General features: G+C 36.6%; 2 protein-coding genes across 5 annotated transcripts in view; one reads left to right on the top strand and one right to left on the bottom strand.

Annotated features, from left to right (window-relative positions):
• LOC118279358 (insulin gene enhancer protein ISL-1) overlaps window positions 1–10,101 on the top strand; it is a 47,158-nt gene extending 37,057 nt beyond the window's left edge. Inside the window, exons 3-9 of one of the 4 annotated variants that reach the window (XM_035599036.2) lie at window positions 3,280–3,410; window positions 3,696–3,763; window positions 4,301–4,406; window positions 6,813–6,930; window positions 7,250–7,412; window positions 7,974–8,174; window positions 8,682–10,101. In XM_035599036.2, the coding sequence (XP_035454929.1) occupies window positions 3,280–3,410; window positions 3,696–3,763; window positions 4,301–4,406; window positions 6,813–6,930; window positions 7,250–7,412; window positions 7,974–8,174; window positions 8,682–8,786 (892 nt within the window). In that variant the 3' untranslated portion in view covers window positions 8,787–10,101. Of the gene's footprint in view, window positions 1–3,279; window positions 3,411–3,695; window positions 3,764–4,300; window positions 4,407–6,794; window positions 6,931–7,249; window positions 7,413–7,949; window positions 8,175–8,681 lie in introns of all 4 variants that reach the window. The other 3 variants (XM_035599034.2, XM_035599035.2, XM_035599033.2) reach the window with 3 other exon arrangements.
• Window positions 10,102–16,097: 5,996 nt separating this feature from the next.
• On the bottom strand, window positions 16,098–22,996 carry LOC118279348 (uncharacterized). Its single transcript, XM_050698244.1, has 2 exons — window positions 22,858–22,996; window positions 16,098–18,202 (listed from the first exon to the last, which is right to left on the bottom strand). The coding sequence occupies exon 2, from the start codon at window positions 18,180–18,182 to the stop codon at window positions 17,739–17,741; it is 444 nt and encodes a 147-aa protein (XP_050554201.1). The 5' UTR covers window positions 18,183–18,202; window positions 22,858–22,996; the 3' UTR covers window positions 16,098–17,738.
• Window positions 22,997–24,392: the final 1,396 nt, after the last annotated feature.

Genomic DNA, 24,392 nt, shown 5'->3' with positions numbered 1-24,392 from the left:
CAGGGAAATGAAATGTCACACATCAAAATTAAATCAAAACATTGTGACACATAAAAACAAACTCCATTGAAATTAATCCATCCGATTCCAAATTCAAACACACTGACAGTTCTTACTAAAACCAAAACAAAAAAAAAAACAAATTAAAAATAAAATAAATAAAGAATCAATAATGCCAACATAAGCAAATGAATTACGCGTCCCGCAGCTCCCGCGCGCATGCGTCAATTAGCGTAACCTAACACTGTGTTGGCGTATCGCGTTACTGTTTACATGCTATTTACGGTGACGTGTCCTGATGATGGGTGACGAGGCTGTGTGGTCCTAGGGTACGGGGGTGACGGGAAAGGACCAGCAGATTTAGCCAAGCTTATTTTTATTGGGACAAAGTAAGCCAATCACCCGAAACTGCTGCAACTCCTATAAGGCAATTTCTACAGTAGATACAATCATGAAACAATGAAGTTGGTCCTAAGGACACTGACACACTGGACTGTTTTGGACTTTTAACATATCCTTATCAACCCCTTTACCCAGTTGGACAGTTTCTTTTGTGCCTTTAGGCTTAAGTCATTCTGTCTCCTGCATTAAATTCACCAAGGGAAGTGAAAACTATTGTATTGTTTTTCTTCTTCTCTAATAATGTCTTCTGATTTATTTCGTTGCGGGATCCAAGACAGTCATTCATGTCCCTGGGACGCGCCGGACTTCAATGTTCCGGTGTTTTCATGGTTGTATCCACTGTAGATCCTGGCTTACAGGAGTTGCAGCGGTATGGGAGGTTGTGGCGGGCTTGACCCATAAAAATAATCAACCCCCTTGAACAAATTACCAATAGATACAAACATTTCGTCCCCAATTACGTAAACAAACATTATCAAAAAGTCCATCCATAAAAGGAGATAGCGATCGCAAATAATGTTAGCTTACTATCAGACCGTGATAATCATTGTGTTCGTCGATAATATGATGATAAGTGTGATAGACAAGTTCCTAATTCATCATAGTCTAACATAAATATACTATCAATACTAATAAAGATAAATTCGTTCGTTATATTTTTTTCTCTGTGTGGTTTGTTTCGGTTATAAATAAAATATACAGGGGTATCTACAATTTTATATAGGTAGTCCATTTTACTGTTTGTTGTTCGGTAAAAAATGTCTAAAGCCATAATTTTTAATACAAAATATACTACACTACAAGTGGTCGCAAGTGCGACTGCCAGACGGCAAATGCGATTCCCGGGTCGGGCAAATGATTACTGGGGTTTATTCGGTTTTTTGAAAATTTTTCAGTGGTAGCACGGTGTCTGGAAATGTGTCCAGTATATGGCAATAGGCCCCTATTACATGAGACATATAACAGAAATGGTGAAAACGTGGGTGTACCTACACAGTATAGCGGCATTACGTGTCGTAATGTGCACCTCTGCCTACCCCTTCGGATATAAAATGCGTGACGTTAGAAAATATATTAGTGGTTATTAATTAAATAGAATCATACTAAAATAGGTAACATTCCATTAATTTTAGAATGAACATCATCTAAGTAAGAATTGGAAAAAAAATAACAATCTATCAAAACAAACTGACCATAAAATTACGTCTACTAACTAAAGATATATTGATATTATTTCACCACACGACTCAAAATACCATCCAATATCATAATGAAACCGTACGTAGGTACCTAATTCCTAAATAACCCACAATCCAATTACGAAATAGAACCATTTTTTTACTATACCAACATAAAAAGCGGCCATGCTACCAACATAACGAGACGGGCAATTGTGCCAACATGAAAACACGGAATCCAAGTCTGCCAACATACCTATAGTTACAAAGTAAATACGATACAGGTATAGTATGTATAGGCGATGCTTTTAGCAGGATTGCCGGGGGTGGCAACTTTTCCCGGTCAATGACCCCTCCCTACAGGGTGGATTTTAAAAATACATCGCACCACCGTGGCATAGTCGTTCCACAATCTATTTCAGTTTTATGAAGCCGTCCGCTGATTGATGTAAATTCGATTTTGTTACGAAACTTTTTTTTTCGGGTTGACACTTTTTTGTTTTTTTTAGTCATTTCGTGTTTTGCGATTTATGTTTTTTGTAGTTTAAGGCTATCTTTGTCGCAATCTTGATGAATGGGTTAAAAAATATGCTTTAGAAGTGAGAAGAATAAGGAAGATGGCAAATTTTTCTGTTTTTAGTAGATATCAAGGTATACACAAACAAAGAATCCCAAAAATGAATCCTAATATAATAATGTGTATTATGTTGATTTTTAGTGAAAATTTAAAAAGGTGACAGCTTTGTTAATTGTTTTGTCACATGTGCGACTGCCGGACAAGAGGTCTCCGGTTTGATCCTCGGATCGAGCAAAGTATTACTGGGCCTTTTTCGGTATTTCGAAAAAAATCTCAGTAGTAAGTAGCACGAAGTCTGGAATGGTGCCCAGTAAATTAAATGGCGATAGGCTCACCCTCTAATTACCTGGGACTTATAAAACAAATGGTGAAAAGTGTGTGTACATTGTATAGCGGCATTACGTGCCGTAATGTCTGCCTACCTCTGGCAAGTGCATACACCTTCAGGGATAGAAGGCGTGACATTGCTTTGTTTGAGAAGGCTTCACTCGTAACTAAAATATAAAAAACGGTACCAAATAATTAAATAAAAAATATCAATGATGAATCAGTATATAATGTATTAGGATTCCCGTGTCTCTATGTACCTAGTATATTGAAGGTTGCTATGCCTCATGCGGGAACCGAAGCGTGACCCTGAGTTCGGTAGAACGCTACAATTATCTTTTTATGTAGGTAACTAAGGGGAATTTCCTTGTACATATATTTCCTTATATTTTTCCTGTAGTTTATGTAGGTATTACATATTTGAAGGGGTTTTAAATATTTATCACAGTAATAAAATAAATGTGAAAGTTTGTTTATCCGTCAATCACACTGAAACTACCGAACGGATTTTGATGAAATTTGGTATACAGACAGGTATGAGCGGACTTGGGTAATAGCATACTTTTTATCCCACGAAAACGCCGCGAATCCGATAGCAGAGGTTAGTTTAATTTTGAGATACAGATAATCTTGAATCTCGAAATGAACTAAAGTCTAACACTTACCTATGCTGACTATATGTTGGATAAAAAGAGATATACCTATGTTTATACTATGAAAATATAAACCATATCTCCATTACCCGATCGTAAAGCTACAAAAAATATTCAAACAATTTTGTACCTTTGTCCTCAGGTTATTTGGCACAAAATGCGACAAATGCGGCTCCTCGTTTAGCAAGAATGACTTCGTGATGCGAGCCAAAACGAAGATCTATCATATCGACTGCTTTAGATGTTGCGCCTGCGCGAGACAACTTATACCTGGTGAGTATTGTATCCCTTACCTCCTTCCACCTGTTCGTATATGTGTACTTACTTCATTTGTACTCTATATTTGTCCTTTTGGGCTGAAAGGACCAAATTAATAACAGGGTTTAAAATTCCGTATTGTATAAAAAATGAATCCGGAATCCACTTTGGGTAAATGAACCTATGATGAAAGTGAGTGGTTTTTTATAAATTCTAATTTGGTCCTTTGGTCCTTTGATTCAAAAAATAGACGAAAAGACCAGGGGAATAAATGAATAATAACGGTATTGCTTGTTTCAGGTGACGAATTCGCGTTACGAGAAGGTGGAGCTTTATACTGCAGAGAAGACCATGACGTATTAGAAAAGGTTGGTTCTATAAATGACTATAACTTCAATAACCCTTTTTCCTAAGCCCCAAAAGGCCGGCAACGCACTTGTAACGCCTCTGGTGTTTCAAGTGTCCATGGGCGGCGGCGATTGCTTACCATCGGCTTTTCCGTTCGTTTTCCGGCTTATACCATAAAAAATACGATATAAAATTTTGCAGCAGTTCAGACATTACTATTCCTCTCATAATCATATCTTTGAATTGCTTTTAAATAGCGTTAGTTGACCATTAGATAACCTCACAGACGGCTGAAACCACAAGAAAATAGATATAGTTTTCCATTCAATAACTTATTTATTATTATAATAGCTTACTCATGTGAACTAAGGATTTGAGCTCTTAAATAGTTCACATGAGTATTTGAGCTCTTAAATAGTTTACGTGAGTATTTTTAATTAATTTAATAAAATATTGTAATTAATTTGCTTATACCGCATCACCTATCAATAATCCTCGTTATGTACCAGCGAACATGTAAGAAATTAGTCTAAAAATAGTGAAATATGTTTGTTCAGAGCGCGACCGCGAGCAGTGGCACGAGCGGCAACGCAGAGAGCAACAACAACACCACATTGAGCAACAACAACTCGCATCATCCGCACGAACTCGGCTCTATGTCTGGTGAGTAAGTTGTCGGATACATCTATAGGTCTTTCTATTCATTTATCTATTTATTCACTCTAAACATACATTATAGCCTATAGTTGCTTCAACTTAATAACATAAAAAACTGTACTCTGTAGGTTAACCTTCAGAGTACAGTTTTTATTGCTTAAGCGAGTTATGTAACGTAACCAATAAAATTAAGGAGAAAATCGGTGCCAATCCAAAGAGGATAGGAATAAATGCGTGATTTTGGCAGTTGTAATAAGATAGCTTTGATCCATAATTTTCTGGTTCAATCTCTAGCAGTGTATGATCTAAAATCAAAATCATAATGTCATGCTAGCTACAGTCAAGAAATTCCCAATAGGAAACTCAAATTTTAACCAAAAATTATAATAGTGTATTTTATTGCAGTTACGAAATTCAAATCGACCAATGAACTTAGAGTCTTGTTACCAATTGCCTCACATAAACCAAAGAACTGAGTCATGGCCCCAAAAGACCAAAAAAATACATCGAAAAAAAGGTCGTACTTACATCAAACACGTAAATAGCGATAACGCACGAATCCGCCGCAAAACTTTAGTCTACAATCTTAACATCAACCAATATTAGATCTTTCATATCATAAGTACACGCGATTACTAGAACCTTATCGATATTATCGATACAAATTCGAGTATCGATAATCGTTTCGCGATCATGCCGTGATTTGTCGATAACGCCTTTGAACTACGCCGACAAAGGCACCGACTCTTTTGATATTGCCGAACAGAGTTAGTCGCTTGTAATAGTTATCGGTTAATTAAAAAATGTGTTAAATCTAGTTCGGGGTTTGAGATAGATAAAGATGAGGTATGATAATATATAGATATATACACTAGGCACTTTTACTTTTTGGTCCTAATTTGTGATTAATCTAGGTTTTTCATTCAAAACACAGACGTTATCAGTGGAATAACTTATCACAGTGATATAACCTCCTTGGCATTGTAACCATTTTCAACGATTCAGACAGATATGAATGTTTATCCTCGGTAGATACCTATGAAAACACGAAGGACCAATTTTAACGCTTTGTCGGATCTAAGGACCAATTTGTCGACGATACGTTGATAATGATAGTGATTGTTAGGTTATAGAAATCTGATATTTCTGGTTAGTGTAGTCACAGTACGTTTATCTAGATAGAGGCAGATAGTGGTTGCATTCTGTACATACCAACCTCGTTAGATCACAAGGCGTGGATGGACCTAACACGTTTTACTAGGCAGTGAAATAATTTTCCGATATCCTCACAGTAATGAAACTGATCTTTCTTTTTTTGCATTTCGTTGCTTACTAAACAAGTTTTTGGCATTATAACTCGTATTTAATTGATCTAATTAGAAATTTATAAAAATAATATTGCATCAGGAATATATGATAAACTAGATTCTGCCAGTGGCTTTGCCTGCGTTTCTGTAGGATAAAAAGTATCCTATCACCCAAATCAGCTTATACCCTATCTGTATACCAAACTTGATCAAAATCCGTTTAGTAGTTTCTGAGTAATTGACGGATAAACAAAGAAACTTTCACATTTATAATATTAGTGTGATTACATAGAAATAAAACCCGACTAGTTCCAGTCATCCCCCTACTAAAGAGGTCAATTTCAAAATTAATTTTTAACACCCTTTCACACTGTCCAGTGCAAAGTTAAAATAATTATATCTAATTGGAAATGTACAAAGGTATGAGTGGGATTATAAAGGTGTCAATTGGGGATTGCATGGGCAGGGGCCTTAATCCAGGAATTTAGTGACCCTCTGTTGTGTTTAGATTGTCATCTGTATTGTAGTATAATGTTGTTTGAGGAGATTCAAGCGTGTGCTGGAGTGCATAATGGGTTATTAGGAGTTTTTTTGCTCATTTTTAACAGCGTTTGTCTTGCGTTTTGGGTGTAGACTGTCTTGTTTATAGTGGAATGAATTGTACGTGTTGTTATCTTTCGGTTATTTCCGGATCATATACAAAGTGTGATAAACATACCACTATTTTATTGTATTGTGTTCATTATGGATTAAAAAAAATAAATAAAAAAGAGAAATACTAATTTGGCACAGACCATTTTTTTTATCTGATTCACAAACTATTCTGTTCTGGGTCCAGATGTGATGTATAGCATCTCTACAACCAAGAAAATAATTCTAGGGACTCTTTCTAAACTTATAGGCTTATCCTGTCAAGATTCGTTAGCACTGATCTTCCTTACTACAATATGGAAATAGTTTAGATGACAATGATTAAGCCTTTCACTGCCAACAAAAACTATTAAAGGCTATTCTTCAACTAGTGTCGGTCAGTCTTGTCCGACATGGCCTCTAATGTGTTAAAGTATAGATTTTTATTAAAAGTTAGATTTCCTTGTGTCCGCAGATTCGGGCAGTGAGTCGGGATCGCATAAGAGCGGCCGCGCGCGCACTACCGCGGCGGCTGATGGGAAACCGACGCGAGTGCGCACTGTGCTTAATGAAAAACAGTTACATACATTGAGGTAAGTAATTTACTTATTTAAAATAAGTGATAAGCAAAAACTAAATATGGTTAAGCAGTTAACAGGTGCAATGCTACCAGTTTTTTCGGCATTCTGCTATACGAAAATGTCGAGGATTCTTTGATGTTTTATATAAATTTTACTGGTTATTTGTATTATGTAAATCATAATGTCTAGTAATATATACCAAACTTGCAACTTGCAAAAAAGGTTTCAAAAGCAAATACTATTTTTAATTGTTTAGTGAATTTTACTTTGTCATAGTTCATACGTTCTAATGCACCAATTTTACTAACCTACACCCATTTCTCACTAACAGAACTTGTTACGCCGCCAACCCCCGCCCTGACGCCCTGATGAAGGAACAGCTAGTGGAGATGACAGGCCTCAGCCCACGAGTCATCAGAGTCTGGTTCCAGAACAAACGATGCAAAGACAAAAAGAAAACTATGCAGCTTAAGATGCAGATGCAACAAGAAAAGGTGTGTAGTCCTTCATACTCGAAACTTTGTCTTTTAGGCCCGTATTATAGAACTACACTCAAGTCGAAATCTCTTTTCAACTGCCGTTAAAAAGGGATGCAAATACATTCAACAGCATACGTGCATCTCTTTCCAACTATGCTTTAGCAGAAATCTTTGTTTGAGTATCGTTCTATAATATCTATCTTGGACACTTAAAAATCTAAACCTAAATGGTTGGGGGCGAGGCTAGTTATTTGCCTCGAGTTGGAGCAAAAGTTGAAACAGGGTAGTTTTTAGTCAGTAACTGCCACACTCAGAGTCATTTAATGGTTACTTAACCCAGTCTTCAGCAATTATTTTCGGAACAAAATCGTTACTAAGGAACAGTTTAAGTAGTAATTAAATGTCTCTGAGTGCGGCAGTAAGAGTCTGACACTCCCTTACGCATCACCCAAGGCAAGAGGGGTATACCTAATGATTATCCCTTAAAAAATGTCGGAGTAAGCCGTTACACTATGTGCAATAGTAACAACACAACCATCTCTATTGTCGAAGGTCCCAACTTATAATTTGCCACAGGAAGGCCGACGTCTCGGGTACATGTCCATGGGAGTACCACTGGTAGCCGGGTCTCCAGTGCGGCATGAGCCAGCCGGATCCCTGGCTCTGGAGGTGACCGCCTACCAGCCTCCCTGGAAGGCTCTCTCCGACTTCGCGCTGCATGCAGACCTGGACAGGGCACCGCAACATAGTGCTGCGTTCCAACAGCTTGTCAACCAGGTTAGTTGGTCCTTTGATACACACTGCAATATCACGCCATTTATCCCCGAAGGGATAGGCAGAGGTGCACATTAAGGCACGTAATGCCGCTATACAATGTACACGCACTTTTCACCATTTGTGTTATAAGTCCCATGTAATAGGGGCTGAATCCTTGGTAATGTTATAGGAGTTGGTCCTTTGAGTCATAATTATTTAAACAGTAGAAAAATATGTGAAAAGCGTGCGTGATTTTTTGATTCAAAAGACAAAAGAAAGTCATTAAGTACTATTTTGAAAGCCGAAAAAACAATAAGAGATGGAGAAAAACTACATAAAATAGTAAAACTTTTTTAATTACACCAGTAAGGCTGAAATACCTATATAAACTTCATACGATAACCCTCCTTGTATTCAACAGCAGAAATGTTTCTCTTCACTTCACTTCCTTGCTATTACAATAGGACCTCTCTCCACCATTGAACTCAATCTACAACATATTTAATCACAAACTCCATTACCTTTCAGATGCACGGCTACGACATCCCAAACCTGCCCCCGCCGCGCGCGCCGCACGAGGACAACTACGTCACCTACCTTGAGAGTGACGACTCTCTCCCCCCCTCTCCCTAGTGCCGTGTCACCTAAACCAAGCACTACGACAGTGCTCAAAACTATCAACCTAAAATAGCCTTTATTGCGAATGAAGTACTGTTCTTTTTTCAATGGTGTTTGGTGGATATAGCACTTTCTGGTTTCGAGTGAAGAAGTTTTCGTGCTTTCTGAGTTCTTAAGGCCTGAAAATGCTGCGAAGTGTCGTTTCTTTGTTCGTCTGGAGTTATTGGGAGATTGTCTATATTGTAAATACACTATCAATGTGAACTAAGGATGGCAGTTTGTCGTGAATGGGTGAGCCAACCCTAGATTGACGATCGAAGAATGAAGCTTCGGTACTGTTTGAAACAAACTAAGTAATTTCACAGTAAAGTCTGCTAAAATATCGCTGAATAAAAGATTTCTGTTCTAAGTGATAGGAGTAAGGTTAAACAAAGCTACTACTACAAAATATCGAATATTTTTGAGCAATAATGACATACTACTTATATAAAAATAATGTTTTCAATATCAGTACTTATAAATAAAATGCCTGTCTTATTAATTATAATTTATAGGTGGACACTTTATATATAAACTTAAACATTATAACTGCCCGAAAATATGTAATATACATAACGAGAATTCGATGTATTTAGGTATTATAATAATTATGTGATGTTTACCATTAGTTTGTATATTATATTATATAAAATGTACTTATAATTTTTATAGTTTATAATTTTACCTTTGGGTATGTTTTTTTTTTATTTTTATATTAATGATCTGTTAGTGTTTTCGGTGTAAATAGTTTTCAATGTAAATATTACTGTATAAATTATGAAATATAAATAAATAAATAAATGTAATTATATTTACTTACTAATTAATGTAAGCGTGTATCAACTAAGGCCTTCTTTATGTAAAAACGTAGTCACTTTTATACATACTATTTTTATTTTGTCGTGTAATATATAAATAAATAAATTGACATTTAAATTTCACTAAACAGAAATCTTTAAATTTCTACCAACTTATTTCTACAGTTACCAGTGTCGCTAGTTTCTTTGTAAAACAAGTTACTATGCTTAGGATTTTGTTAGTTCCAATTTTATCCGTCTGCACGAATAAGTTGGTAGAAAATTTACTGTAATTTTTTTAATTGTTGTTTTTTTTTTGTAACGCATTGTTCTAGAGAAATATGTATCGAATTGTAAAAAAAAAACAAAATATATCGATTTTTATCGTTCTATTTCGATAGGAATACCAACCGTTAATTTATTTGGTAGCTAATTACACTGTACTTAGATTGTGAGCATAATATTATTAATAAAAATATTGAGTACGTATTAAATGTCGATTTTGGTCCTTTATTGGTCCTTGTTCCTTTTTTACCCCAGATATTTTTTTAATACCCCAAGTTTACCTGTCTTAAATTATCTCTATCTCTATACATATATAAAAATCAATAGCTGTTCGTTAGTCTCGCTTAACCTCGAGACCGGCAGGATCGATTCGGAAAATTTTGGTCTTGTATTATTTGTGGAAGTCCAGGGAAGGTTTAAAAAGTGAGAAAAAAATACTTGAGGCGGTACGAAGTTTGTCGGTTCAGCTAGTAATAAATATAATTCCTTATTTAATAAGTAAAGTAGTCCATAGTTAAGAATTGTTCCCGGTTCCCCATTAGACTTACCTCTTTAACATTGGTCTCGAATATTATGGGGAATAGATGCTACGTAATTCCGGATTTACGGATAACTTAACAGGTTCCGGTAGGGCTTCGACTGAAAGTAGTGATTGTAAGTCAGTAAGAGACAGTCTGATACTACCTGCCGCCTCACACAAGAGGTGGGAAAAATCAATAGATGATTTTTCCCACCTCTACAAAAAAATGCTACATATTACTTTCAAGAGCATTAAAAGGTGCTAAACTTCGTTTAATACCTAAATAAATAGTCAATGTATCAATTATTTTTCCCAGTAATCTGATTAAAAAGTAATGATTCAGTTGATAAATAATTATAAATACAGTATAATAAACAAGATAAACACAGATTCTTTCCACACGAAAAGCTAAAAAGTCACTGATAAAACTTAAATAATATTGCTAACGCCATCTATGTTCATACCGTGGAACTTTGTTCTATCGTTGTATGCTAAACATTAACGCCGTTAAAGAACGGGATGTGTAAGAAAAGATTCGTGTCTAAACACACAGATGGCGTTAGTAGTTAGTACACAATATAGTTTAGTTATACAGCTGTAGATGGCGCTGTTTTAAACTTGCAAAATACGTTTATACTTTTTGTTTCCTAATATTAAAATTAATCAAGTTATCTAGTTTTGGACTTAACATTCATTTCAAATACAAGAGCTCTAATTTAGTGGATTAGTTGCTATCAAGTGGTGTATTGTATTAAATTGGTATCTAAGTAATAAAAACTTATTATGCAATGTAATTAGATGACTTTTTTACCTGCATGAGGACATTTGGAACCCAGGAATCGAATGCAAAATCCTTTGCATAGCCGCCATGCGGCTTTTATCGAGTAGCCACTCGAGCAACAAAGCTATTTTGAAATTAATAATAATTAAGTTTTTTTTCTAATTAAATATTAAATAAAAATGTAATTAACAAGAAAGGTAAATAAATAAGTGAATAATTAAATTTCAAACAATAGTTATTTTTTCTTTCTTATATCTAGGGGTACTTATGATGTAAATAAAACAACATTTAGTACATTTTTTTGGCACTATATTACTAAACACATAAGTAAATAGTATACGATGACAGTTGGAAATCCTGATACATACAAATATGAGAAATGACAGAATAAGTCTGTTACATCAATTTAGTTACTTTGTATTGAAATGGGTAGTTATCTAGATAGATAGATATATTGTTACGCCTTTTATCCACAAAGGAGTAGGCAGAGGTGCATATGACGGCACTTTTCATCAATTGTGTTATAAGTCCCATGTAATAGGAGGTGAGCCTATTGTCAACCATAATGGGTACAATTTCAGACCCCGTGCTACTACTGAGACATTTTCGAAAAACCGAAAAAAACCCAGCAATACTTTGCCCGACTTGACAAACGAGGCAGTCTTCTCAGTGTAATTTTCAGTTCATTATATGATTTTAATTTTTGAGTGTATTGCAAAAGCATATACTTAGGCGAATATCCATAAAATTAGATTTAGCAGATCAAGGTAATTTGGTATGCTGCATGACAACTACCCATTTCTGATACATATGTAGTTTCAATACATAGAAATACTTAGACGTAAAATATTAGAGATATTATAATATTTACTGATTATAATGACTTCTACAATGTTTTAAAGTAGATTCAAATTATTTTTAACGGTGATTGAGTGAGACGTGTTTGTAAATATGATTGCACTATTGACGCGGTAGCCGAGCATGCAACAGGTAGCGGGTTCGATTCGGGTTAGATTTTTTCTGTACATAATATGTGTATGTATGTTTTAGCTTGCTTACGTTTTCTGTTTAGGTACGTATTTTTTCATAGACTATCTTGAGTAGCTTTAGATATTTAAGTATCAGTAAATATTATAAAGTCCCTGTGTCCTATAAAATACTGACTTATTATCTATCCAACCCATTCCCCCGCGTGTTATAATGTACCGTGATTCTCCGGAAAATTACATTGTCTTTATGTCCAAGCTTTTTTGAAACTTAAGACATAATATACATAGTGTCCCTTTTCGATTGCCCAATCTCTGTGATGGTACCTTGTCAAACCAATCTTTCATACTTCACTTGAAATAAAATTACTCATTAATTTACAGTCAAGTGATATTGATTTCTATTCTGTAAGCAATACGGTTGACTTTGAAAGCAAATGAAAAGTTGTTTAATTCTTCCTGCAGTTTTCATATGTCTTATTACTGAGGTGATAAGAATCAAAATCGCTTGATTTGACTGTAGATGTGTTTAGTAATTTTATTTCAAATGAAGTGTACTTAGAACTAACAATATCATAGAGAACATGATATGAGAAATGAATGAGAAATATTCTTAAGACAAATACTTAATTCTAATGAAAAAAATAATACTTAATACGCAGACGATATTTCAAAGCAGAAAATATTTTATGTCAGAAAACAATACATGAATATGAAAACATACAGACATGAAGATGATTTATTATTTGATTATTAAAGTGTAGTTTTCTGAGGCCTTTGTACGAATTGCTTTACGTTCATCATCATCATCATCAGCCGAGAGACGTCCACTGCTGAACAAAGGCCTTAGTAAAGGCTTTACGTTCAAAGAGATCGAAATGGGAGCGCGTTCGGCCCTGTGATTAGTTGGTTCATTGGAACGCAGTTCTTGATGTAGGTATCTCGTTAAATGTCAAGCAGACTCGTACTAAGCTCTCTAATAAACAGATGAAATTATCACATAGATTGGTAGTTGAAGTAAATTCTATTGCAGTTTTTGTAGCCTAAATTAATATGCTTATGATTTCGTTACCTTTGACCATTGATTTAGATATCAAATTCCATTGCATTGTTGTCTGTTGTACCTAATGGCATATTTTTTCGCTTCTGATATTATTAAATTTGTATGAATATGATTATGTAATAATTTAATCTATAAGTTCTTCGTAGAGAACAATAATAATTAGTAATGCTGCCATCTGCATAGTTTTCATTCGATTTTGACACTTTTGTTTTTGTTATAAGGTTTGTTTTTGGTATTTTAGGATGTTTGTTTCATTTTGGTAATAAGTTTGGCACGAAACATTAGATTATAGGTGTAAACAGTTTTCTAAAAAGGTGTTTTATGGCAAAACTAAAAGATGAATGAAATCGATTTCAGTTCTTAATCGATTGAGGCTTATGTTATTAGAATATCGACGTTAAAACGTTAGCCTCAAAGTCTATTTTAGACTGTCCTATCCTGTCTTAGTTTAAGGTGTCAAGGAGAAATCCTTTGGCAAGCTGTTTTGAACTTCCACTGGCGTTGTGACGATGGTAATTTGAAAAACCACTATAACTTGACATGTCATTTCAGTGAAAATCGTACTAAATGACAAGTTAATTTATACTGGACAATGTACCAGGTCTGCGCAGCCAATCAAAGTACTGCCAAAGGGTCTATTTGATTTCTAAAAGGTCAATCAACCACGTGTTGAAACAGCTCGTGAAATACCATTGGTAGCTATTTATTTATCAGCCAATCACGTATAGGTTTGTTCAATTGATTTCCTTTTAAAAACCAAACATGGGCCACATAAACACAGAATAGCTTTGCAAAAAGTGATTCTGTATCTATCTAGTTAGATTCCTGATCACTCGAGATTTCCCATGAAAAGTGGAGATGCGACATCAGACAAGAGTTTGAGATCGTTTCATACTGAGTGTCAAATTCTTCAATGAAGTGTTTTAAATTCTGTTGATGGAGTTATTGAGTTCATGTTTACAAGATCAACACTGTCTGTCGAGTTGGATGAACAATGTTTGCCGGCAGAGGGCGCGATGAGCGCGCAATGCCGCCAGCGCTAACGCACGGTCTAACTAGTAGACTGCGCGACGTCTGCGGACGCTGCTCATGATGAAGAATCCCTCTGTGACTCGAAACTAGTACAGCTTTTCTCACTACTACGTGAGTAAACCGTGATTTTTAGTTAATTTAATATGTCTCACGATAGTTATGATAAAAATTTCAACACTGTCATTGAAGATTTTAACGAAGCTAGTCCCTGAAAGCTACAGAGTCATCAGACCACCACATATGGGCCCAGAAGGGCTGATGGAGCCGGAGCTGCGGACGACCTTGCAGGTTACCAGAGCTCTGGCTCGAAACAGGAGTAGAAACAAGATGGTTTTTAGTCAGTAAGATGACACTCCCTCTCGCTTCAGCCGGAGCTGCGGATGACGTTGCAGGTTACCAGGGGCCTTAGTCTGCTATTACAATTGTGTCAGAATGGTCGATCATATATATTCCCTCTTGCACTGCTCAATGATCGACCATTCTGACACAATTGTAATAGCAGACTAAGGCCCCAGGGCTCTAGCTCGAAATAGGCGTAGAAACAGGGTGGTATTTAGTCAGTAAGAGTCTGACACTCCCTCTCGCCTCACCCAAGGTCCCTATAAGTAGCTGCCTGGACTTGGCTCTTACCTTTTTCATCTGGACTTAGCTCTTCAGTAGAACAAAACCTCGTAACCCAAGCCCCATCGCACGTCCCGAGGTATCAAGATCTCTTTGTCATTGAATCTAGGTTTGTCATCACGTTCATCATCATTATCGTCATCATCATCATCAGCCGAGAGACGTCCACTGCTGAACAAAGATCTCCCCCTTAAAGTAAAGGCTTTACGTTCAAAGAGATCGAAATGGGAGGGTTCGGCCCTGTGATTAGTTGGTTCATTGGAACGCAGTACTTAAAAGTATGTAGGTATCTCGTTATCGACCTCAGGGAAGACGGTAGCACAATGGTCACGTGCTGCCGTATAACTTGCACAGCGAGGCTAATGGGAGGTACACGTCTCCCTAAGGATGTGCCGTAGTAGGCGTTGCACCACAGGGGCTCCGGAGCAGGTCTAGTTAGAGGTCTCGGTGCTGAAGGTGGCCCCCGGGGTAGTTTTATTGAGGTAAAAATCCCACTGACTAGTTTTTCTCCCCAAAAAGCTAGGCGCCTTTTGTTGGTTTCCCCCGAGAACAAAAAAAAACAGGTATCTCGTTATACGTCAAGCAGACTCGTACTAAGCTCTCTAATTAACAGATTAAATTATCACATAGATTGGTAGTTGATGTAAATTCTATTGCAATTTTTGTAGCCTAAATATGCTTATGATGTCTTTTTTCATTTGAAGACCTTTGACCATTGATTTAGATATCAAATTGCATTGCATTGTTGTCTGTTGTATTAATAACATCTTTTTTCGCTTATGACATACATAATACGAGTATATGTAATAATTTAATCTATATGTTATTGAAAATTCAAAATGCTGCCATCTGCATAGTTTTCATTCGATTTTGACACTTTTGTTTTTGTTATAAGGTTTGTTTTTGGTATTTTAGGATTTTGTTTCATTTTCGTAATAAGTTTGGCACGAAACATTAAATTATTGGTGTAAATCGTTTTCTAAAAAGGTGTTTTATGACAAAACTAAAAGATGAATAAAATCGATTTTAGTAATCGATTGAGGCTTGTTATGACAAAATCAACGTTAATACGTTAGCCTCAAAGTCTATTTTAGACTGTCCTATCCTGTCTTAGTTTAAGGTGTCAAGGAGAAATCCTTTGGCAAGCTGTTCTGAACTTCCACTGGCGTTGTGACGATGGTCATTTGAAAAACCACTATAACTTGACCTATCATTTCAGTGAAAATCATACTAAATGACAAGTTAATTTATACTGGACAATGTACCAGGTCTGCGCAGCCAATCAAAGTACTGCCAAAGGGTCTATTTGATTTCTAAAAGGTCAATCAACCACGTGTTGAAACAGCTCGTGAAATACCATAGGTAGCTATTTATTTATCAGCCAATCACGTATAGGTTTGTTCAATTGATTTCCTTTTAAAAACCAAATATGGGCCACATAAACACAGAATAGCTTTGCAAAAAGTGATTCTGTATCTATCTAGTTAGATTCCTGATCACTCGAGATTTCCCATGAAAAGTGGAGATGCGACATCAGACAAGAGTTTGAGATCGTTTCATACTGAGTGTCAAATTCTTCAATGAAGTGTTTAAATTCTGTTGATGGAGTTATTGAGTTTATGTTTACAAGATCAACACTCTCTATCGAGTTTGATTAACAATGTTTGCCGGCAGAGGGCGCGATGAGCGCGCAATACGCAACGCTAACGCACGGTCTAACTAGTAGACTGCGCAACGTCTGCGAATTTAATATGTCACGATAGTTATTATAAAAATATCAACACTGTCATTGAAGATTTTAACAAAGCTAGTCCCTGAAAGCCACAGAGTCATTAGACCACCACATATGGCGCCCAAAGGGGCTAATGTAGCCGGAGCTGTGGACGACCTTGCAGGTTACCGGAGCTCTGGCTCGAAACAGGAGTAGAAACAAGATGGTTTTTAGTCAGTAAGAGTCTGACACTCCTACTTGCCTCAGCCGGAGCTGCGGATGACCTTTCACAAGGTGAGAGGGAGCATCAGACTCTTACTGACTAACAACCACCCCGTTCTTGCCCCTGCTTTTCGGACCAAAGCCCCGGTAAACCCGCTAGGTAGTCCACAGCTCCAGATCAGGCATCAGCCCTACTGGGCCCCATCTGTGGTGGTCTAATGGCTCTTTGAGGAGCGCGCGGAACGCGACGCGCTGCACGCATGTAAGTAGTTGCCTGGACTCTTATGTTTTTCATCTGGACTCAGCTACTCAGTAGAACAAAACCTCGTAACCCAAGCCCCATCGCACGTCCCGAGGTATCAAGATCTCTTTGTCAATGAATCTAGGTTTGTTTGTATTCTAGTCCTCGCTTTACCCCTGAACTATAATGGACCATTGGAAACCTATTAGTATCAGTTGAAGTAATAATCGATCAGTCATAATGATTTCTCTGTCTGTGAAATAGAAAAACAGGAATTTAGATACTTTTTGACAGGTATAGAGCTCAAAATACTAATTATTATCGTAATGCCCTTTATCCCCGAAGGGGTAGGCCTCTGCCTACCCCTTTGCTTTGTGCACATTATGTTAAGTAATACCATTGTACAATGTACACCCACTTTTCACCACTTACATGGGTCTTATAGTTATAAGACCAGAGAGACTTCAAGACTTGAAAGTATGTAGGTATTAATTCAAAAACATTTTCATATGGAATTGGCCACTAATTTCGGATGGTATTAGCCAGAATTCCATTAATTCACAGATAGCTAAGTCATTCTAACTGATCTTACGAGACGATGACAAATATCTCTACTCGGTTCCCAATTCGGTCAACAAAAAAAAAAAAGAAAAAAGAAAAGGAGCTAGCTTAAAGACGGCCCCTTCCATGCAGCTTGTAGAGTAACTCCTCAAGCTGCTTACTCACAACAAAGAACTCCTGCTTCCCTCTGAAGAGTGTATCGACCTCTCGCTTGCACTCCTCCTGAGTGATATTCCGCTGCAGATTATAATAGTTGCGAATGAAGTTGGTCAACTCCACCCTCTCTCGTTGCAAATTCTGCAGCTTGGCATGCTTCTCTTGCAACTCTTCGTAAATCTTCTTCATCTCTTCATCAGCGTTGTCTGGCAAGAAGACCAGGTTCGTCAGTTTGTGAAGGAACTCATCCTGCTTCTTGTCATGTGGTGGTAGGACTTCTTCCAGCTGTTCGCGTAGGAAGGCCATGTAGTCATTGCGGTTGGTGATCATCACTCCGTACTGGTCTAACTCTTCGATTGGCTCCTCATATGGAGGCTCTTCGGTAAGCTTCACCATCTTCCTCGGGTGGGCTGGGTCTGGAAAGATGAGAGGAATGTTGGTTAGTTTTGGTTTTACGTTGAATTTGTTTTGGGAATCATTTGGGTGTAATGTTTAAGTGAAATCGTTTTGTGAGTTTATGTATGTGTATATTTGTTAGTCAATCAAGTCAAAACAGTTGAAGGGATCTGAATGAACAGGGGTAGATTATGGTCTGGAATAACACATAGGGTACTTTTTATCCGATGGAAACGCAGACGAAACACGTTATTGTTTAATAACGTGTTTTGCCCTTCAGTAAATCTTAATGTGATGTTACGTAGTGTTAACTGAATAACCACAAACTCTTACCACCGTACTCAGAGTTATTTAGAGGTAACATATACCAGTCTTTAGCATTAGCTCCTTGTTTTCGATACGAAATCGTTACTAAGAAATAGTTAAATAATCATTATTTAGGGATAAAAAGACTTATGACTTATCAGGCATTATTTTACCAACGCATTTATCGCATAGGGTTAAGAAAGATCATCTATTAGGATGCTTATAAACATAATGTCTCTGAGTGCGGTTGTCAATCCACAATTACGTTGGCAAATTGTTAAAGTAAAATCAAATTTGTTACAGGGAGTGGGTGTCTTAATTTATAGCACAAATAAATTTTCTTCAAAGAAGGAAATCCGTAGTCGATATCTATAAATACATAATAATCTCTATTAAAAACGGGAATTTTCCAGAACTGTTTAAAAAAAAACAAAAGTCGATCATTAAAACGTTTTAATCCTCTTAATTTGGTCCAGTAGCTCTATTTCCGAACCATCACGCTATCAATTCAAACAAAAAACAACGTTACTCTGACGTAAATAGAGTCCAATTCCGAATAAAAATGTCTAGTAAAAATAACAAACAACCTCACTGAAAAATACACTTTATTTGTTCGCTTATAAAGACGTATTTCCTAAACGTTTGTTTAACAGTACATTTCCGTTCAAACATGAACAAAATTGAGTTCCAAATAACTGTATCGAATACAGCCATCGGAAAAGCTTTCAAAGGAAACTATACTCTAATTTCCTACACATCAAAGTTGACTTTCCATTAAACTACGGACCTACAAAGCATTCAAAGGAATTTCGACGTACAGCCCATACGTTAAAGTTCAATTTTCCAGAAACATTTAACGCAATACAGGTATATTTTATAGTAATGCAAAATTGCAGGGCGTTGCATAAAATCAATATTGATGGCGCATGCGTGTCGCGGTGGTCTAAAATGTGCCCTACACGTGTTCTAGCCCAGATGAACGAGGTAAAATATTCATAAAGTAATATGTGTTTATAATACTAGCAAACCCGGTGAATTCCGTTTCGCCACCAATGATTTTCTCTGTTTTCCTGCTTTTCTCTTGATTTTTTTTTTTATTTTCTTTGCTATAAACCTCACGGAGTCTGGGACCTTTCCAACGAATGTTATCGTGTAAATCGGTTCGTGCGTTCTAGGTTATAGTGTCAGGAAGGAAAACCCAACTTTTTTTTATATAAGAGATATATCGTCACGCCTTTTATCCCCGAAGGGGTAGGCAGAGGTGCACATTATGGCAGGTAATACTACTCTACTATGTACATCCACTTTTCACAACTTTTGTTGTAAGTAATATGTGGTGAGCCTATTGCCATATACTGGGTACATTTCCAGACTCCGTGCTACTTCTGAGAAGTTTTCAAAAAATCGAAATAAGCCCAACAATACTTCACCCCACCCAGGAATCGAACCTGAGACCTCTTGCCCGGCAGTCGCACTTGCAACCACTCGGCCAACGAGGCAGACGTAATAAAGTAATATTTTTTCCTCAATCACCCCTCCCTTACAACGAATTATAAAACTGAGGCCAATTGAAGTAAGGAGCTTACATTTTTAGTCAAAATGTGACCCTTATTCATTAATTAGTGCTAATTAATGTAAATCGGAAGGTTTAATCTCTTCGCTTCTTGTGCATAGGAACACGGGTTTGAAATCTATGAACGAAAAGTACCAATGTTCCGAGTTATCTTTTCTTTTTTATAAAAACGTTGCCCCACAGTCTGACACTGTGATTGACTGTGATTGATAGACATTGGATGATTTACTACCCTTAAAAAAATGACTATACATTTGACAGAGACCGAGCTGCAGCGTTCTCTGATAAATCTTAACTTTTTAAACTGCGATATGTAACCCGCTTGCCAAGCGTGAATATGTCATAACTAATAAGCCTTCTCATGTAGAGATGGCCACGTTCCAGATTTGAACAATGAGTTGCAACACCCACGCGTTCTTATTTCGGCACGTGTAAGAACAAAGCCATCGTTACCATGGCAACGGTAGGTTGTTTGCTAAATTGGCCAGTCTACTTATGATCGTATTAACAGTCTAATAAGATCCAGAATACTTTGGCATGTTAATAGCAGCTCATGTAGTGTTTCCACTCACTTGACGGTTTACTATTGTTTGTTACGTGATCATGTTTTCTACATCAATAAATAAATATTAGTCAGCTATGACCAGTTTGGCTATATATTAAAAAAGGGCCAAATTAAAAGTACCCTTAACCGACTAACATACAGTGAAACTTGGTTAAGTGGGACCTGGATAAGTGAGAAACCTCCACAAATGGAACTCATACTGAGGTCCCTACCCATTGGCACTGAATTACCTCTATTAGTGGGACAAACAACCCTCTATAACTGGGATTCGTTCTTTCGATTTATCATCTTAGTTACCTCTATAAATGAGACAGCAAGTGAATTTTAATGCATAAACCTCAGTAACTGAGACAACATCGTTTTGTTTGTTGATTTACTTATTCTTATTCATTTATAATGTGCACATAACACATTGTATTATTTAAGAATCACACCTCTTTATGTGAAATAACCCGTATGTTCACCTCCATTAATGGAACCCTCTGTAAATGAGACAAATGTTTATTTATACCTGGTTATCTGAGACACTGGGTTAGTGGAATACCTCTATAAGTGATACCAATTTGAAGGTCCCTTGATGTCTCACTTAACGAGGTTTCACTGTATATGACTAACGTGGCTCTATTGACGCTCCGGATCTACTAGAGGCATTATCGCGCTTGTACGTCCCGGATAACTACTGCCGAGGTAAAAAGCACCGACTATTTGCCGTGCCTTCATGTCGTACCGTCGCACGTGCTAAGTCACCGATTCCTCGCACTCTGGCCGCGCTCAATGGTCTCTTGGATGCAAATCCAACAAATGATCTGTTCGTGGATGGATGGAAGGAGATTTTGTCGGAATGCCTGAAGTACTGCGAGGCGAACTTATGAATGCTGTTAATTCCTGTTTGATTATGTTTTAGTTATGTATATAAGTTGCTTTAATTGGTTGTCTACCGTTGTAACTTTTGAATTAAATAAATAAATAAATAAATGAAAAGACTGATAACTGTTGATGAAGCGAAAGAGGTATATAAGATTCATAGCAATTGGCGTTCCATTGTCTCTGCCTACTCCCATGGGAGACAGGCGTGAGGTTATGTGTGTCACGTGGACAAACAACCTTATTCAGGAATAGCTCATAAATTGTAGAGGTTGTCCAATAAACAAGGATGTAGTGAGATTGAAAAGTAAAGGTGTAAGGCGGTAAAGGTTGAACTGTACGGTTGGTGCGGTAGCTGGGCAACCTGCTGCCACGCAACGTGTAGCGGGTTCGAATCCCGCATGGAGCAATTTTTTGTATAATCTACAAATTGTTGTTTTAACTTTGATTACTTTACTTTATATGTGCCTATCTTTTCGACCATTTAAAATGAGTCCAAAGATACAATAGTGATCATTATGCTGTGAATGCTATTTTTTTTTAATGTTAGAGACAAAATATGGAGACATTATAGTAAAAAAATATATTACTTTATGGATTATGAAAGATCGCGTAAGCTAGTAAAAGTAGCGCTGAGCTACCCTAAATTAATCAACGCTAGCTGAGATTGGCATGGATTGGTCAAAATTTTTTACAACTAAGTCGTAAATTGTTGTAAAAAAGTCCAAAATTTTAAAGACCGACCCTTGAGTCAAAAGCCTACCAGAGTGTCTAGCTAGGAATCTAAAAAGGATACAGCATCTCTTAACAAAAAAAAGTGAAATATTAAAATATAGTTAGAAAAAATATTATGAAAACCGACGTGAAACAACGCTTACGTTGTGTTTCGTTGTAATTAACCCCTTCCTAATCCCCGATACTCCATCAACCCTTAAATTCCTAACCCCTAAAAGGCTGGTAACGCACTAGTAATCGCTCTGGTGTTTCGGATGTCCATGGGCGGCGGCGATTGCTTACCATCAATTGATCCGTCTGCTCGTTTACTGGCTTATACCATAAAAAAATTAGAGGAAAAGCATTACAAAAATAGAATCAAATAAAATAACAAGATGGATTCCAATTATTCCCTATTAACAACACGTGTAATGAATAAAACACCGGCTCCTATACTTAGAACACAACAAAACATAACACAATCTAAAACATCGTAAGTAACAATTTGAACGTTCAGCAAAAACCAGTCTTAACTTAAACACGATAGGGTTGAAAATCGTTATCACAATTGACAGTAAATAACAACATTGAACAAAATCCATTATACATAAGAAACTGAATTTTAAAAAATATATAGATATGATAATTCTTACCTGATCAACAGCAAACCGCAGAACACAGCACTGACTCGAATTAAAAGTGATTTAAAAATATTTTTGTCGCAGAAAATTGAATACGTCCGCTCCGTAAGGCGGGCAAAGCTAGACTGCTATACCCCGGGCGAAGCTCAGGCCACATAGACACCCTAGGGTAGCTAGCCGATCGATAGCAAAACATAAATAGGTTTAACACTTATGTGCAACAACCTCATTGGTTGCAGTTTGTATCGTTTTAAATTTCGAAGCTTTGGGTAGCGGGCTTTTGAAATTTTGAGGGTTATGTTTTATCGTTACGCCTTTTGTCACTGAAGGGGTAGGCAGAGGTGCATATTATGGAATATAATGCCATTGTACAATACAATAGTACATCCGCTTTTCACCATTTGTGTTATAAATCCTATGTAATAGGGGTATGAAGGTTTATGTTTGTGGCGGGAATTATTTAAAATTGAGTTGATGCGCTGGCTAGGCAACTGGCTGCCGTGTGTCGAGTAGCGGGTTCGATTCCCGCACGGAGTGATACTTTGTATGATCAACAAATTGTTGATTCTGGTCTGAAATTCATATGTATGTGAAATTTATGTTTGTATAACGTACTCACGACACAGGAGAAAATCCTAATGTGGGGCAAAGTTTATTTACAAAGAAAAAATATTAAAATTAAGATAATTATGCTATGATTACTCATCGTAAAATCGTTTTTGTCAAATAATTTCCTTCATTTAGTTGTGTGAGTAATTTTTCATGACAAACTTGTAACTGAAAGGTTATAAATCCATTGAGATGACGGCGAAAAGTGAACTTTATCGTGTAGTATTAAAGTGCAAAATTGTTTGGAGTCTAATTGGTTTGTCGTTTATGCTTAAAGTACCAAAATTTCCTCTTGGTTTGATATGATTTCTTAAATCAATTTACTTCGTGATTTTATAAGCTTCAGTTAATTTATTTACATTTAATAACATCACTAAAGTGGTGACCCAGGAGTACAAAAAGATTAGGTCAACAACACAATAATTTGCTCGAGTTGGGAATAGAACACAAACCTAATTTAATAATCGGGCGTGACCTACGACTATATCTTTAATTTTTATTCAACCAGGGAATTATACTCTTTACTTCGTAATGTTAAGCAAAATATAATTTATAACACACAAGTGATCAATTCACAGAACCACGCGCGGCGTAGATATAATTCAGAAGCTCACTACGTAATTGGCTACGGCGTAGCACGTGGCTACGAAAGTGCTACGCCACTATATCTTACTAATGACTTGTTTTTATTTAAGTCCTTGCAAGTGTAATTTTAATTATATTATAGGTTTGATTCTCAGTATGAATTAACTTTAAGTATTAATATGAAACGTGTACACAGTACATGGAAATGTTTACAGAAGCTTCTGTTTACTGGGCATAATATTTTAGTACCAATTTAATTCTGAAATAAATCTTAACAGTCCCTTTTTACAGCAAAGAATGATACAAATACTACTACTACTCTCTGTCCTAAATCGCGTATGAGGGTTATTGTT

The sequence above is a fragment of the Spodoptera frugiperda genome, chromosome 14, assembly GCF_023101765.2.
Source record: "Spodoptera frugiperda isolate SF20-4 chromosome 14, AGI-APGP_CSIRO_Sfru_2.0, whole genome shotgun sequence".
Classification (NCBI taxonomy): Eukaryota; Metazoa; Arthropoda; class Insecta; order Lepidoptera; family Noctuidae; genus Spodoptera; species Spodoptera frugiperda.
This window is presented reverse-complemented; position numbering and strand designations above follow the sequence as displayed.

Bases quoted from the DNA above. Each gene is read 5' to 3' on its own strand.
- LOC118279348 (XM_050698244.1), bottom strand. From the start codon at position 18,182: ATGGTGAAGCTTACCGAAGAGCCTCCATATGAGGAGCCAATCGAAGAG.